General features: G+C 39.9%; 2 protein-coding genes across 2 annotated transcripts; both read left to right on the plus strand.

Moving 5' to 3' along the window:
- The first annotated feature begins 2,430 nt into the window (after positions 1 to 2,430).
- On the plus strand, positions 2,431 to 10,589 carry LOC112283799 (branched-chain-amino-acid aminotransferase-like protein 1). The gene is made up of 19 exons (XM_024522969.3): positions 2,431 to 4,354; positions 4,935 to 5,036; positions 5,260 to 5,331; positions 5,583 to 5,672; positions 5,794 to 5,931; positions 6,259 to 6,317; positions 6,801 to 6,906; positions 7,113 to 7,292; positions 7,457 to 7,557; positions 7,648 to 7,702; positions 7,951 to 8,037; positions 8,227 to 8,278; positions 8,385 to 8,470; positions 8,608 to 8,661; positions 8,915 to 8,998; positions 9,200 to 9,271; positions 9,445 to 9,525; positions 9,809 to 9,844; positions 9,993 to 10,589. Exons 1-19 carry the CDS (start codon positions 4,226 to 4,228, stop codon positions 10,110 to 10,112), a joined length of 1,704 nt encoding a protein of 567 aa, XP_024378737.1. The 5' UTR covers positions 2,431 to 4,225; the 3' UTR covers positions 10,113 to 10,589.
- A 2,350-nt stretch (positions 10,590 to 12,939) lies between these two features.
- Positions 12,940 to 16,727, plus strand: LOC112284120 (uncharacterized). Its single transcript, XM_024523697.3, has 2 exons — positions 12,940 to 13,254; positions 13,848 to 16,727. Exon 2 carries the CDS (start codon positions 13,992 to 13,994, stop codon positions 16,140 to 16,142), a length of 2,151 nt encoding a protein of 716 aa, XP_024379465.1. The 5' UTR covers positions 12,940 to 13,254; positions 13,848 to 13,991; the 3' UTR covers positions 16,143 to 16,727.
- The last annotated feature ends 458 nt before the right edge of the window (positions 16,728 to 17,185 follow it).

Below are 17,185 nucleotides of genomic sequence, written 5' to 3' on the forward strand. Positions count from 1 at the left end.
AATAGACCTCTAGCCACTAAAACGACGGCCTAAGGCAAAATAGGGTTTCATTTGAAGATCGAAGGTTAGGGTTTGAGAGCTAGCTTGAATTTCTTTTCAGAGACATAAGAATTATTTTGAGAAGGTTTTGGAGAACTTAGCAATTTTTATTCAAAGTCATGGTTTGTATCAGTGATTTGGATTTTATATAATATAATTAGAGCTAATAATTTTGGCTAGTTCGTATAATTGGCATGACATCTATAGTTGAAAATTTGATATTATTTGGATTATTAGGTGTGCTAAGTGTATACAAAATTTTGTGATAATATAATAGCGTGGTTTAGAGATATCTAGTTTTTAGCAAAAGAGGATTTTAGAAGGTTGCAATTTGAGGTTGGGTAGGGTTTCTATGGTATCTGAAGATCTATCGATTGGATTAAGGTAAAAATTGGCATGATGTTGGAAGACTTAAATATCAAGCTACATACCAATTTTGAGACAAAGTTAACGGTTGGAGAAGGAGAAATCATTGCTGGAATTTCTGCTTCACTTTTCAAGTTGGCGGTTGAGTGACATTGGTGCAATTTTTGGAGGTTTTCTCACAATTTGTAAGTTGGATTGGGCTAAAAATTCTTGAGAATTTAGAAGACTTGCATTAAAAATTGCATGCAAAATTCAACATCAAGTGGATGGTCGGATAGGATGTTATAGCTTATTAAAGCTCACTGATTAGGATTGGAGTTTATAAGAAAAATCTAAATTACTTAAATATGAAAGTAACAAGGTAATTGGGATTTATGTATAGTTAAGACTACTAGGAAGAGTGTTTTAAGCACTTTTGAATTGAAATTCAGATTATATTCTTCTTGTATGGGCAAAACCTATTAGGGTTTCTTGGCTACTTGTGAAACATAATCTCACCTTCTACAGTTATGTGTCCAGTGCATTCTTGAGCAAAACAACTTATAATATGACAGTGTCCATATAGAATACTTACTTTGCAAGTTAAGATATATATTGTATAAAGTCAACATATTTTGGAGGTCCTATAGAACATCACCACATAGCTCTTAGGTAGATAGTATACATAGTAGCAAGAATAAAGCTTTCTTCACTCTTGTCAATTTCTTTCTTGCTTCTAGTCTAGTTTCAAGAAGTCTCTAGTTTTCTTGTCTTTTAGCAATAGCCATTCTAATTTCTTTTTAATATACATACATTCTTATTTCTATTTTTTCATACTTCTTTAAGAAAGTCTCACTTATTTATTTGCTTTTATTAAGTTTTTATCCTTAATAGTATGTTACTTAAGCTATGCCTCATCTCCATTTGTATTCTTATTGATATATTTAGTAGTCTAAATCAGATATGCACCTTGCAAAATCCAACATCCTTTACTCTTCCTTCTTCATAGCTCATACCTTGTGCCTTGCAAGGAAGAGGTTGTGACCTAATTTGACTTTGGTGTGCAATTGCAATTCATCTTCTTTGTGGAAGCAACACTCATTACCACAACATTTTGCCTCAAGTATTTAGTAGACCATCAATTGATTAGACCAATGCATGTTGTATCCTCAATATATGAATTTCTTCATGCACATGATTGTACTTTGAGCTTGCATTTTTCTCAATATTATGCATTTGTGCATAATCTTTTGATATGATCTTTTGATAACATTAATGTGGTTCTATTGAGACCATATAAATTCAAGTTTTGCTTCATTTTTGGTGAAAACTTTTAATGAAACAATAAAGCATGCAATTGATTAGAGATGGTTTTTGTCTATTCTTGTTTATCTCGTTGGTTTGTCCCCCTACAATTGTTTTATATAAAAGATGATATGTTTTAAAAATCTTTCTAATAAATTTGATTATTTATTGGCTTGAGGTGATTCTAATAGACTAGATCAAAGTATACCAATACTATAATAAAAAATTAGAGATTCACATCTTTTATTTTATATATATATATATATATATATATATTATCACATTTCGAAAATAAAATAAATGACATTAATTGCCACTAGTATGCCATTAACCAATAACTCCAAACCTCCAGCAAGTCGTTCAATTAATAACAAATTATATTTCTATGAAAAGCAAGACCTTCTACACTGTCACTACACCAAAAACATATGAGAATCACTAAATTTAATTACCAAACCTCTGTTGCATATCATCATTAAAGAATCCAGCCATATTTCGTGAAATCAGATTCCATACATTCAGAAGTGGAATACATCTCATTTACAACTTCATTGCAAATTGTAGAGTTAGATGTTTGCATTTTGTAGAGTAAAAATGCATTTGCAGTGAAACAAGTGAGCAGAGCACTAACACAAACAGAGAGCATGCATGCACTCGAAGCAGCGTCGCATCACATAACACACCTCATCGCATGAGACGAACTTCACTAGGGTTTGTTAGTTTTGTTTGCGGATCGAGGAAGAATGCGCACGAGGTAGGAGAGCAAGGTCAGAAGCACCGATCGTATTCCTGAGCAGTTTAGTGAAGTTTTTCGTGCCATGTCTTTAAGTTTTGGAGAACTCTTCGAAGATATTGCAAAAGATATTTGAAGACGGAGGTTCTTAAGACCGCAAGGAGTAATTTATTACGGCTTTGGTATGAAGATCATGCAGCCCCGTAGAATTGACGTGGAGAGACGGAACCACGATGAGATGCTTTCGTAGTCGAAGGCATCGCAAGCTTCCTTTGCTTGGCTTGGTGTAACTGTTCCCCTGAGGAGCCGGAGGATGCCAGGTTTAGATGAATAGCCCAATAGATAATGTATTTGTGTCTCTATGTAGCCTTTTTCGATTGCAATTCTGCGATTGATTGTTTCCAGTCTCCACTTGGTCGGTGTAAGGATATACCTGCAGCTCCCCGTGTGGTCGCTGCAGGTTTGTGAGATGCTTTGTTTTCATGGTTTTGAAAGCGTATCTCTGCTGCTGTTGATGTTCCTACATTGAAAGCGTAATCAAGTGTCGTTTCTTTTGTTCGGAATGATAGTTTCAATCTAACCCGCCGGAGCAGGTTCTTCATACACTGTCAAAATCGTTTGCACGTCGCAAGGGATGCTACATAAACTGCAAGATTTATCTCATTTTCAACGTGGATTTCATTTCCTGTAGAAGGGCGGCGTCTTTGGATAGTGGTATTCATAAGTTTTGATTGTGCAGCCATACAAATCTTTCACGAGCTTTATCATGCCACTACAGGCGTTATATTCCCGCACAATCCGAGGAGCTGAGAGAAAAGCAAAACTCCTAAATCTTTGGTCAATAGATGAGGCCAAGTAACTGCCGTGCTCCAGAAACCTTCAGAAAATATCGTCGAGTTCTGGAGATTGTGAACATTTTTTTGTGAGAGGCTTTCACTGGCATGAATCCTGAATGATTCGCATCGAATATTTCTAGGGGATGCATATGCACAAACATACCAGCAATCAAAGAATGCTGTGAATCTAAAACATTCGAGCTCACTGGAAGCATCGGTAGACTGGCACTTAAAAGAGGAGGTAGAAGAAGAGAAAGCACCAGTCAACTCACTTGCAAACTTGGCAGCAGCAATGGCTTTCAATTTGACCTCTACAGGCGCCAAAAGTCGCTGGAACACATCGGAACATTTGGTATTTGTGAGGTTGCTTGTGTTAAAATATAAATGCGATAAGCTTTACGAAGTTTTTATGTACAAGTGTTGTGCGTTGCTGTGAGAATATGTGAACAGTACGAATTATTCGCAGGCGTTTTATGGGGTCTGCCATGCTGTCATTGGACACATGGCCTAGTTAATGTCTATCCTGAGCATTTGTTGGGGGCAGTCAGAGCAATCACGGACACATTGTTGTTTTCGGAACTAGCAAGCTTTTCTTGACCTCTTTGCAGGTCGTCGTTTTCCCTTACGTGGACATGCGGCAGTACTATAGTTAGGTGCCGTGTTGTGGTATAATTTGCTTGAGAGGATGAAAGGAACCTTTGTGGGCTCTGGTGACGTTTGTGCATCTGGCGAACTCGGAGCTTTACTGCATCAAATCGTAGCACTCTAACAATTTTGATTAATATTTTTGAATTTAAGAGAGAGATAGATAGATAGAGAGAGAGAGCCAGAGAGATTCGCACAGTCGGTGACGTATGTTTCAGAAACAATGTAAATGTAGCGTGAGGGAGCGGTGAAGAGGAGGGATATTGTGGGGTGGAGGGTTTTGTTTGGTGTCTTTGGCGGAGTAGGACACAGAGGCGACATCATGAAGGTAGATGGCGAAGGATTTGAGGTGATGGGGGAAGAGAAATCAAGAGATTGTGCCGTGGAGGTTATTAATGTCTGGTCTGGCCCTCGATCACTCAGTACCAGCCTCATGTACTCATTTGCGCAGGTAGTTTCTCATCTTCCTTTGAATAATTTTGCTAGTGTTCATTTTGGTCGATCCTGATTGTTGGGTGAACGGGATTTCTACTCAATCCCAAATATTGATTAAAATTCCTCCTGATAAATTTCGTCTCTTCGGAGCAATGCCCAGTCTTGACTGTTGATTTACCACTCAACTGGTTGTCAGTCAAGAGAGGTCTACATATGTCTTGATTGCTGAGTATAAATGTGGATCATCCTGAAGCTTGTCTTCCGCATATTTGAGAAGGTGCTTTCTTCCTTGGTCGTCTTTGATTGTCCTTTCAGTGTTCCATACGGAACTAAGATAAACCTGAGTATCGTCGTAAAGTTCGGCTAAGGGGTCATGCACTCTTCTACAAACTATAAGTCAACTTTGAAGAGGCAGCTTTAACTCGACCTCGAATTTTGTTATCCTGTTCCACTATTGTATTGTGATGGCCAGTAATCCTAGTAATTTAAGTTATTAATAGTAACCACTGCCTCCTTATGTCTGTGCCTAGCTTTCATTTGTATCATTGGACTATCAATTGTCTGATAATCTTCTTACCTTCACCGCAAATGTGCAGCGCGATGACACAGAGGTCCTGGACGAACCGCTTTATGCTCACTATTTGCGTCTTAAACCTAATGTTTGTCACCCTTCACAACAGGAGGTGCTCGATCAAATGGTGAGTGGAAAGCTGCCCCAGCCTCCAGTAACGTAAGGAATGATTGAATTTTTAGGAATATTCATTCCGCAGGGGATTACAGTTTCTGCTGTACCCTGGCTTAATAGAATTTTTTTTAGATGTGTGTCTCGAGTGTTAACAAACCATGATTCTGCTAAGCCAAGGTCTATTAAGCCGTTCATATTTGCACTGTTCACTTACCAAATGTTTCTGTGGTTTGAAGGAGAATGATGGTAACAAGGTTGTGCGAGAAATAATCCATGGGCCTTGTAAAAAGAAGTATCGTTATGCTAAGGTAGCTGTACATTATCCTCCTGAGTTGTAAATATGGCATTGAGGCCTCTACCCTCTATCTGCACAGTAAGTTACATAGTATATTGACAATGATCGATTTCGTTATCCGATTTGTGGCAAGGAGATAAAAGACACTGGAACACGTATCGCAACTTGTAATTGTGGAATTGATTCTGTTACATCTTTTTTTTTTATTTTTCCCTTTTTAAATTTTTCCATGTCTGGTGTACTTTATTTAAATGTCAATGGCAGCACATGGCAAAGCAACGAACCCCTTGCCTGACAAAAGAAGTACTCCGTGGACGCCACGTTCTCCTTATACGAAACCCTCTGGAATTTTTGGTAAGTTATTTCTTACAGCTACAAGATCTAAAAATTTGCGGAGTGTTAGTGCCATGCGGAGTCACGATAGGATAAGAGAACCATTTATTACTCACTCCATATATACACCTGTTTCGAACAGCCCTCTTTTGACAAGGTGCTTCAAGAAGAGATTCCTGAGTTGGAAATGGTCCATCTAGCATCACTGTATATGGAACTCCGTTCTATGCATCAAATACCACCTATAATTGATGCTACGGATCTAAGGCGCGACCCAGAGGTACTACAACTATTCTTTTGATGAATTCTTTCTATTAATAACTTTCTCTGGATTTCTACCGCAAATTCGATTTGTTGCGTGGTTGATGTCAAGTTCAGCCCATGTGACGAACAATATTCCATACTGCTAGTGAATCATTTAAATTTTTTTATTTTACAAAGATGCAACATATTTACAGTTTTCATTCCACGTGTTTGAGTGTGTTTTGACAAAAGAAAAAATCTTAATCTCTTTGTGATCATCTTTACGTAGAGCTGTGCGTTTCATTTTGATATTCAATTTTGATTGCAAAAGGGTCTAACTATTCAGCAATCTGCTAATGATCAGGGTATGCTTCGGAGTCTATGTTCAGCAATTGATATTCCATTTCAGTCATCAATGCTGAGGTATGCACCTCTATTTGAACTGTGAGTTGCGAGCATACTCGCGCAGGCTAACACTCACATGCATTTTTACTGCTTCGCAATTAACTTATGCTGCTTCCAGCGTCTTTGATGTTCAATCTCCTCAGCGCTAGCGTATTACAACCAGTCATTATTGAACTTATATCTACAATTTATTTTAGATATTCATATGTCTGCATGGCACGTGAGTGGGAGTCGCTTGTCTTCGGGCGTGGGCTTCGGATTGGCTTAATCATTGGACAGATCTTAAATGGTGACAGTTGAGAAGTCATTACATAGCCAAAATGACTGAAAAAGCTGAGTTGGGAAGAATTATACTGTTATATGGTCCGATGAGGTGAATACAGCATTATGCACATGCGACCTAGTTTATCTTCTTTGTCGCAAATGTTAAGGTGGAGCTTAGATCACTATTGTACATCAGCTTAAGTTTCAAAAACTTCAAGCTGATCATGACCTTGGCAGTTGGAAAGCGGGTCCGAGACCAGAAGATGGTGTGTGGGCACCCTGGTGGTATTCAAGTGTTCATAAGTCAACAGAGTTTGTTTCACCTCCACCATTTGCAAACAAGGTTTCATACTGTTAAAATTGAATGCGTGAAAATCCTAATGATTACAATAGTTAGCTGTTCCATTAATATAGAAGAGGGTATAGATTGAGGAGGATAGAGGTGTCTCAAGGTTCTGCAAACTGTGAATATTTTTCCTTTACGTTGCACGGCCCGACTGTTGGTTTTTGAATATCACTAACTGCTGATCACAATACCCTCTCCAACAGCCCTTCCCTAAGAGACTTTACAAATTACTGGAACAAAATCAACCCTTCTATGACTTTTTGAAGCGGGAGGCTATACTTCCCATTCCAGCTCCTGCTGCCCCCCCACCACTGCCTTGTTTGGATAATAAGGAGCTATTTGTTTGGGTTAACGGACAGATACTTCCCCGTAATTCTGCCAAGGTTAGTGATGACAATTCTATTGCTCCCTTTCGAAATAACTCAGGAACTTTAGTAAGGTCTCTATTTTATATTCAGGTGTAAGTATGTTTAAGCACTTGGTTGAGAAGTTTTGAATGACGAGTTGTTTTTAGTAGTGCTTATCAGACATCATTTTCTTGGATCAGGTTTCTGTATTTGATTCGATTGTGCAAGGAGGAGATGGAGTGTGGGAAGGACTTCGGATTTATAAGGGTAAAGTGTTCAAGCTAGAGGAGCATCTAGACAGGTACATTCGCATGATCAAAACATTTCACTTGTTACCTGCATCCAAGATGACTTTCAGATAAATCTGATTTAGTATTTGTGGAAATTGCAGGCTTTTTGACTCAGCCAAAGCAATGGCTTTTGCCAATATTCCCAGTCGTGAGGAGGTGCGTCTAATAGCTCTAGTTTTATTCAAGGGTTGCGTGTTTGATGGGCTGTGAATAAGCTCAAAACTGTTTTTACTCTGTTATTCAAAAGTGACATTTTATTTTGTTTTGTTTTTTGTTTTTTGTTTTTTGTTTTTGTTTTTGTTTTTGTTTTGTTTTGTTTTTATTTTTTTCTTCCTGTGGCTGTGGCTGTAGCTGATTTCGTTTCTATAGTAGCGGGGCCAATTTGTGTAAATGTATGTCTTCAGGTGAAGCGGGCTGTGTTTGCCACCCTCATAGCAAATGACATGCGTGACAATGCACATGTCCGGCTAACACTTACTCGCGGAGAAAAGGTGGGAGTTTATACCAGTTACCTGTGGCAAAGCACATTGTTGTATTATTTCTATTTCATCTTTATGTCTTAAAAGTTCTAGGCATTGTATGTGCAACGTAGTGTATATAACGAAGTTTTTAGATACGTTTCCGTGTTATTCTGAGGCTCAGAGTCTTTGTCATTGACAGTATTGGTGATGTCCTTGCAGACTACCTCAGGAATGAGCCCGGCTTTTAATGTATACGGATGCACTTTAATTGGTTGGCACTTCTCCTCATCAAATATTGCTCCTCTCGACTTTCACTGTCTGTACTGTAACACGAGAATACTGAGATTCATGCTCTTTGATTTGTAACGCTACTGCAGTACTGTCGGAGTGGAAGCCACCTGTCTACAACAACACAGATGGCATACGCCTTATCACAGCATCAACTCGTCGCAACTCTCCCAATGTAACTCCCTACTTGAAGTAATGACTTCCTCACATAGACACGAAGCAGGTTCCTGTTCTTTTCCAAAAATCTAACCGGAATTGTGTTAGCTTACTTCCCATTAAAATTAATATTCGCTAAGTTTTATCTGCTTGCAGAGCTTGGACTCGAAGATTCACCACAACAATCTCATCAACAATATATTAGCCAAGGTTTGTTCGCTCTAGTACAGAATCAGCATTTGACCTAGATATCTCGATTTTTTCAATGCCTCGAAGGATTCTGTAATGTCTGAAATAACATTGAATTGTTTCCGTTCTGAAAATACTATCTTACAAGCTTGTGGATGTGAACTCACATCTACTCACCGGCAAACTTTCTCTCTGGGCAATACTGGCATGGCAAACAACTTAATTTAGGATGTGTTATATTGGTCAATGAATTGTTCTGATGCTTTTGATCCAGGTGGAAGGCAATATAGCCGATGCAGGAGACGCTTTAATGCTGGATTGTGGCGGATTTGTTGCTGAAACGAATGCCACCAATATTGTGAGTGTTTGTCTATGCGTCCTGCAGCTTTCCGATGCTGTTGACTGGACGTGTTATTTATCTAACCTTTGATACAATATCAATCTAGTAAAGGGTATTTTCATCAAGTGCAAACATTTACTCAGGATCCTATTACTGGTGCCTTGTTCACCTAATTGATTTGGCAGCGGTTAGTGACAATCTGACATGTCTGAGTTGTAGTTTATGGTGAAGAAAGGACGAGTTTTGACACCGCATGCTGACTACTGTCTACCAGGCATCACACGCGCTACAGTGAGTACTTTTTTCAGAGACAATTGCCCACTAAAGTTTGTGGACAGTTTCGACTCAGAGTGCTTGTTATCAAAGAGCATTTCATGACTAAGGATTTCTCTCAAACTTCAGATGCACCTCCTTGCTGATCATTAGTCGGCAATATATGTTCATACTTCATGTGTCTTGTACAGGTAATTGATCTTGCTCGCCGAGAAGGGTTTCCTATGGAGGAGCGCAGAATTAGCCTTACGGAGTTTCACACAGCCGATGAGGTATGATGACAAATTACACTGCATTGCGTGCTGTATCTACTGCTTGAGTTTAGCTTAGTGTTTGAAGTTTGATGAACGTTTATGGTTGATAATGTTTTGGTATTACGATGGTGCAGTAGCAGTTAAGTCTTACTACAAAAACATTCATATCATGATTCTTCTCTTAGAAACTTGAGCAATCTGGTGCTAATGACTTCAAAAAATTATGCTAATCAATATACCATGAGTTTTCCGTACTGTTTGATTACATTCTTATATCTTTTATTGCTGGGAAATGTTTTAGGTGTGGACAACTGGTACGATGGGAGAGCTGACACCTGTAAGTGAGGCGAATTCCAAAGGAACTATTTGAGACTTCCCAAGGATACTGCCTTGAGAGCTTGAAATTCTTTTACGTGTTCCTGAACCAAATTTTGATTCCTTAAACTTGAGTTCTTACTGTTAATTTAATTGCGTATGCACATCAGGTTACTGAGATCGATGGTCGGCAAATTGGAGATGGCAAAGTGGGCCCTGTAACAAAATATCTTCAAGCTGCTTACTCTAAGCTGGCAGAATCTGAAGGTGAAATCATCCCTTTTCGATGAGAGTCAACCTTCTTAAGTTCATCTGCAACGTACTTGGAGTCATTTTAGTCAGGTTTATGTTTAAATTGGTCATGCTAGATCAAATTCAATTTCTTAAAACAGTGAATACAAGTTGAAAAAAGGCCTTGTATGGAGTTAAATGCATGCATTCTTGGGATCAGTGATCGTTTAGTTGTAGCGCGGCATTTTCGCGTTGCCATAGTCCTTACTAGTTCAATTTCTGGATGCATGGTTTGTAGTTTCTGCAAGGTATAGCTGTGACTGTGTTATTCAATTAGCTTCAACATCACGCTCAAGCCGTTTTGGGTGAATATTGATCAACATTTGAAAGGACTCTCACTTGGTTTTCATCTTGAAAACCATGGGATTTCGTTTTGCTGGTTGAAAGATGTAATCACAGCTATGATTTGGGAAGTGTGTAGCCATAAATGTCTTCAATATTCATGCAATTCAGAACTCATGTTTTACTTCGCAGTTTATGATCCCCGTATGGTCTCATTTGTGCAATAATTCCTAACCACAACATGGATGTGAGTTGTTTGGACTCGCATTTGAAATACTGCATCCTGGTATGCTGAATGTACTTCTGAAAGTGCAACTTTCGGTCGATTATGTCTAGGTTTCAGGAATCAACCATAAGAGCAGAGAAGTTAACGGAGGGTAATCTAAAGACAACTTTTAAGTTTGCCCCAAAACTCATAGAAATAAGCACCCAAGATTCTGAATGACATGTATCAAGCCTGGATTCCAGGAGTTGCACATGTATATATATATATATACACACACACACACACATACATATATATATATATGTATATGTATATATACACCGTTGAATCGTTTCAAGGAATCACAGTCAAATCACGATTCTAAACATGATAATTGGATCTTATCACAGAAATATTTCCCAACTCATCTCATGCCAGCAAAACCAAATTTTAATAAAAGCCAACTTATTCTAGATTTGGAAGCAACAAACAATTCTTCATTACAGTGCATGTCGTGCTTTAGCCTTTTGGTAACATTATGAATAATGCCAAGAATCTTCAGATTAGTGAAAATCATGAAAGAGATCCGGACATAAGAGAGAGCAGGGGCAAAGTTCTCACTCATCCACATCCAATACAGACTGTTCATAGATTCCTTGGAAATCTTATTAGTAAAACAAAGAAAATATTACTGCTCTTGCTCCATACAATACTACATATTTTATATATTAGTTCAGTATAGTATGTGTAAGATGTCTTAACGTTTTTGTTTTGTGTTTTTTGTTTTGTATTTTGTATTCTTTTTTCTTTTTTCTTTTTTCCCCTTCTTCTTCTTAAATACATGTTTCTTTATTTAATCTAATAATGTTTCTTGTTATTTATTGTGTTGAATTGTAAATCTTAAAAGTTAAATAAGTATTTATCAAAAAAGTCATGCCATACTAATACTTATAGTATTTAGCTTCTTGCAATCTTGTACAATCATCATAATAGATTTTGATATTTTATGAGACAAATTTTTAAGAAAGAGTTGATAACAATAATCTCTGTAGGTTATATATATATATATATATATATATATATATATACTCTTGTGAAAATATTTGTGGAGAAAAAGTCATTTATCCATTATATGATGTTAATGCAAAGAAGTAACCGTTCTTTACAAAATATTAATATATGAAAGAGGAAAACATATATTTTGAGAAAAATATTTTTTTAATTATGAATTTAACTCTAAAATTGGATGTTGAGCTAATCTTGGTCTTTGATTCAGATCTTAAACTTCTTTTAAACAAAATTCCTGTTTTAGACCTAAACTTTCTGTTGGATCTTATTTGTAGTTGTTGTGTTGGCCTCACTAGCAAACCCCTTCTGGATTTACCTAACTGATAATAATACAAATATTAGTCAAGGTTTTTGTTAAAACTATGAATCTTCCAGTTAGATTATATCTTCGTAAAACCAATAATATATATTATTTTAGGATAAGATGTTTTCTATTTTAAGCTCGTTATACTATTTGTGGGCATTGGAATTTCTATTTCCTATAAACTAATTTTCCTTTTGTTTTATATTTTTTTCTGCAGAATGTTTTTATATTTCAAATTTTTAAATCCCTACTATTTAAAATTAAATTTTTATTTTGAAGAATCTATGGTTTATGATTTCCACCAATTTAAATGGTCGTTAATCAAAATCTCAACTTTATGCATAAATTTATTCAAAGTGTAAATTTTATTTCCTACTAAACACGGTGTAGACTTACATACGTACAGTTAGATACCCAAATCCTTCACTTCTCAGTCCCAAACTCTTCAACCCAACAGTGTCCCCACAGTCCAATCCCCAAACACACAACCCCACTAACTTACACAAAGCTGAGTGAAAAAAAATCCCTTTAAAAAATATAATAGAAAGAGGAGGATTCTAGATGAAGACGAAGGCAAACTCGTGAGTAGTGAGAAAGGGAGGAGGGGTTGACTAGTCATCTTCTGTTCCCCCATCGGTAGCTAATAATTTGCATCGCCGAATGTCGGCCGCAGGATCAAGCCCACGACTGCGCAATTACTGTGTTAGTTCTGACAAGTGGGGGATGCTGAAGTCAACCGGCGCAGCTGGGATCGGACCCGTTGCCGTTCTCGGACTTAATAAAATTTCACATTTTATAACGGAGCCCAGTTGGGTTAATGGGGTGGGGTGGGTCCACTAGATTGGATTTGCTTCATTTGCCACTAGGCTTGCCAGGTAGGTATTCTTACCGCCGCTGCTGGCAATGATGGTATGGGGGATATGCACTTAAAGTTCGGCGGTGATGGTATTGACGGGGTGGTGGTGGTGGACTAGCTATAGTGTTGGTGAAGAAGACGACGTTGAGTAGTGGTACAAGGCAGCAGCAGCAGAAGTGGGCTTAGTTGTTGCGAGAGCTTGGACCTCGTGGTTTGTGTTTTTTTCTTAAGGGTTGTGAGTTTCATTTTGATTTTTTGGGGTGTGTTTCGTGTTGCGTTGCGGAGAATGCCAATAGTGTCGGTAATCGAGTAGTTTTGTTGAATGCGTGTTGGAAGGAGGGGCGGTTTTTGCGCTGCGTGTGGTTTGTTTCGGAGGGGCGTTGCTGGCTTTGGCGGAGCGGTCGTTGCCTCTGCTTGGAAGCCCTGGTGAGCTTTACCTGGACCCAATTCTTAACGTTTGTGGTTTTGTGATTTTGTTTTTTGCCTGTGAAGTTGTATTCGTCTCACCGGTCGGAGATTTGGTAGATTCATGTGCGTACGATGGAAACTGGCTCTTTCGCGCTGACGTTCTCTGCTTAAACTGTTTGCATTTGAGAATGCATAAAAGGGAGTTGTTATGATCTAATCTGTTCCCGAGGTCTTTATAATAGAGTTGCGACACTTGCTACCTTAATTCTTTATCTAATTGTCGGTGCCCAGTTTTAGATGGCCCAGCTAATAGTTAGGATGTGTAATTCTCATTGTAGCAATTAATTCGTTCCTCCCTCTCTGCGACAAAATCTCTCACCACGTTGAGAGGGACTAAGGACTGGTCAACGATGGCAGATGCTACTCTACGCGATCTAGTGTTGCTCCCTCCTTCGCACACTTGAAGGTTTATCTGACGACAGTCACTAACCATCTCGTGTCGCAGTAAATAAACGTCGCATTTTCTACCTAGGCCTAACCACATCACTAACGGCCTCCGCTACAAATGGCAGTGCTCTGATCAATTCGTGAATTTGAACTTGTTTGTTCAGGTCGACTGACTCCAGAGACCGGAGCTCAATTGATTGAAGAGGACTAGGCTATGACCTTGCCAGGTAGCAGAAGGAACTAATTGTGATTGAAGAGGTATCTAATGAGGAAATAAATCCGCTGTCTGCGAGGATTTACTCAACACGATGGGGATGAAGAACAAGGCACCTGGGCTGTCGACAGCTGAAGCGCTATACCCTCCACCACATCGCCAACTTAATGGAAATAATCAAGCTCCCTCTCAAAAAGTTTCTATGGATAAGATGTCATATGCACCCGGGGGTGCCATGCCGGGACTTCAACCTGATCAAGCTCTATATCCGCCACAGATGCCACAGCTGGGAGCTGGTGCAGGGCAATATCAGCCAGGAATTGGCAGTCAGTTACCTCCACCTTCTGTTCAGAATGGTGCTGCTGGGAACTATCACAATGCGGGTGGTGCTCCTGCTACAAATAACCTCACCCAGCCTGTGACGAAGCCTACTCCAGCCAATGCAGTATTTGGCAACGGGTATCAAACAACAGGGCAGCAGCAAGCGTACACTCCGCAGCGTCAAAGCGTGAGTGGCGCTCCTGTGAAGAATGCGAATTACCAAGTTCCAGCCGCTGAAGCTCCAGTGAGATATGGAATGCAGGAGCAGGCCAAGAATCCAGCTTCGGCGCGTCATCAATCTGCCTCATCGCCTGCACCAAAACCTTCTGCAACCACTACGAGCTTAACCCGTGCATCGAAACCTCCTACAAGAGCAGTCCCTCAGCGCCAAACTCCTGCACCACAACCTCCTGCAAGCGTAACATCTCAGAGACCAACTCCTGCTCGCACACAACGAGCTGAGGATTACGCTCCTACAACTCAGCGTCGGTCTAGCGCAGTAGGAGGGGGTGGCCGAGGAGGTCGAGGTCAAGGGGCAGGGCGAGGCAGGGGAGGTGGGCGAGGAAGGGGAGTGGGGCGAGGCAGAGGTGGCCGAGGAAGGGGAGCGGGGCGAGGCAGAGGTGGCCGCGGTGGCCAAAATCAAGGAAACCAAGCACAAAATCAACAAAACGGGCCCAACGATCAGAACGACGAAGACAACTACGATGGCGACAATTACTATGACGACAATTACTATGACGACGATGACGGGCTAAATCGTGACATGGGCAGCCTGAATCTTCAAACTTCGGGTGGAAACCAAGACTCCTCCTCTGGCAATGCAGATTACCAATTCGAGTACACGCAAAACTCGACGTCCTCTTACAATGTGGATTACGAGTCGAACACACAAGTTGAAGTAACACAGAACACCTCGGTTGAGTATGATTATGATGCACAGCATTCGACTTCAGCTAACTACGATGCACAGTTCTCGGCGGAGGCAGGGTATGCAGAGGGAAATGGAGAGGGTGATGGGTACTACTACGACGAGAACGGGTACCAGTATGCTTTTGACGAGAATGGAGAGTCATACTACACAGGCATGGCGTACGACGAGAATGGAAACGAGTACACTTGGGACGAAAGCGGGAATGCTTACTACACTAGCCAAGAAGCCACTGGCGGTGAAGCAGGTTACGCAGAGGGTGATGGGCCCTACTACGACGAGAGCGGATATGAGTATGCGTATGATGAGAACGGAGCTCCGTATTACGTCGATTCGTATGATGAGAATGGGAATGCATACGCATATGACGAAAATGGGGATGCTTACTACACAGACCCACAGTATGATGGAACGGAAGCTGATCGTGGAGCGGGTACTCGTGAGGCTGCTGAGGGTGGCGAATATTACGCTTATGCTGAAGGTGACGATTATTATGCAAATGCTGAAGGTGGCGATGACTATGCAAATGCTGAAGGTGGTGAGTATTACGGCGCTGGTGAGGCTGCTGAGGGTGGCGAATATTACGCTTATGCTGAAGGTGACGATTATTACGCAAATGCTGAAGGTGGCGATGACTATGCAAATGCTGAAGGTGGTGAGTATTACGGCGCTGGTGAAGGCGGCGATTACTATGCAAACGCCGAAAGTGGCGAGTATTATGCAAATGCTGAGGGTGGTGAGTATTACAATGGTGGTGAAGGCGGCGAGTATTATGCAAATGCTGAGGGTGGCGAGTATTACGACGGTGTCGAAGGTGGAGAATACTATGGGGGTGCCGATGGTGAGAATTATTATGACGGCGATGGAGACACTCAGGTTGATGGTGGAGGCGAATCATTCTTTGGTGGAGGCGAATCATTCTTTGGTGGAGGCGATGCTGGTGGCGGTGATGCCGGAGGAGGATCATTGTTCGACATGGGAAGCTGGTTTGAATGATCCCAGAAGAACATGTGTAACATTCCATCCGGACCATGTTTCCAGTTCTGCACTGACCAGGTAAGATCAGCTCTTGTAGTTGATCATGCTTTACGTTTGTGCTAACCCACCTCACCATCCTTGCCGGCAAGCTCAGTCTCTTGGCACAATGAAAGCTTGGTAGGCCGTAATGTGGGTGCAATTTTGCTGAGAATCAGTAGACGTGGCCATGTTTTTTCTTTCTTTTAGTGATGAGGTGCTGGACTCTCACCATATCACATCAGAGCTGCTCCTTCATTCATTGTGCTGTTTTCCAGAGGAATGCTTATTCCTCATCGAAATCTTCTGTTGATATAGCTTCTGTTGATAGGAGTTCATGGTTCCATGTATTCATGTAAACAAGGACAAAACCTCTCAGCTTTGAAAGAAAGTTTAAGAGACGGTGCCTTCAATATCATTGTTTATGAATATTTGAGGGGAAAAAAGAAAAGAAAAGAAAAAATGCTGTGGGTGTAGAGCTAGGAAATAGCTGTGGTGTGTAGTTGCATGCAGCTGAGAATCACAGGAATTTTGGAAGATGTGAATGAAATAAGACAAATTCCATTACATTGTCGAGTCATTAACCTTTGAAATTTCTTATGGATATTGTGTTCCTTTGCAAGTGATTACAATCTTTTCTGATAAAATGTAGTATTATATTTATTGTTAGTTGTTTAAAAAGATCCTCAATATTATTGTTGGTATTATAATAATTCATCCGTGGAATGATCGAAAATGAAACATGTTTTCTAAACTTTGTTGATTTTTGAATTTCACTGAAATACAATATCTGAAGATTCAGCTCTGAAAAGATTTTGTACATCGAACAGATTCCACTGCAAAATGTGTCTATTTCTTCAATAAGACCTGTTATCTAAAGCAAAATTATATGACATGACAATTATGACTCGAGTATTTCACGTAAAATAGGAAAAAGGTGCCTACTCAACAGATTTTCGAATTACCAAAACTTTGCATTTTGCACTAATTACTGTAAAACAAACAGAAAAAAGCATTTTAGGCAA

The sequence above is a fragment of the Physcomitrium patens genome, chromosome 6, assembly GCF_059467195.1.
Source record: "Physcomitrium patens ecotype Gransden chromosome 6, ASM5946719v1, whole genome shotgun sequence".
In the NCBI taxonomy this organism is placed as follows: Eukaryota; Viridiplantae; Streptophyta; class Bryopsida; order Funariales; family Funariaceae; genus Physcomitrium; species Physcomitrium patens.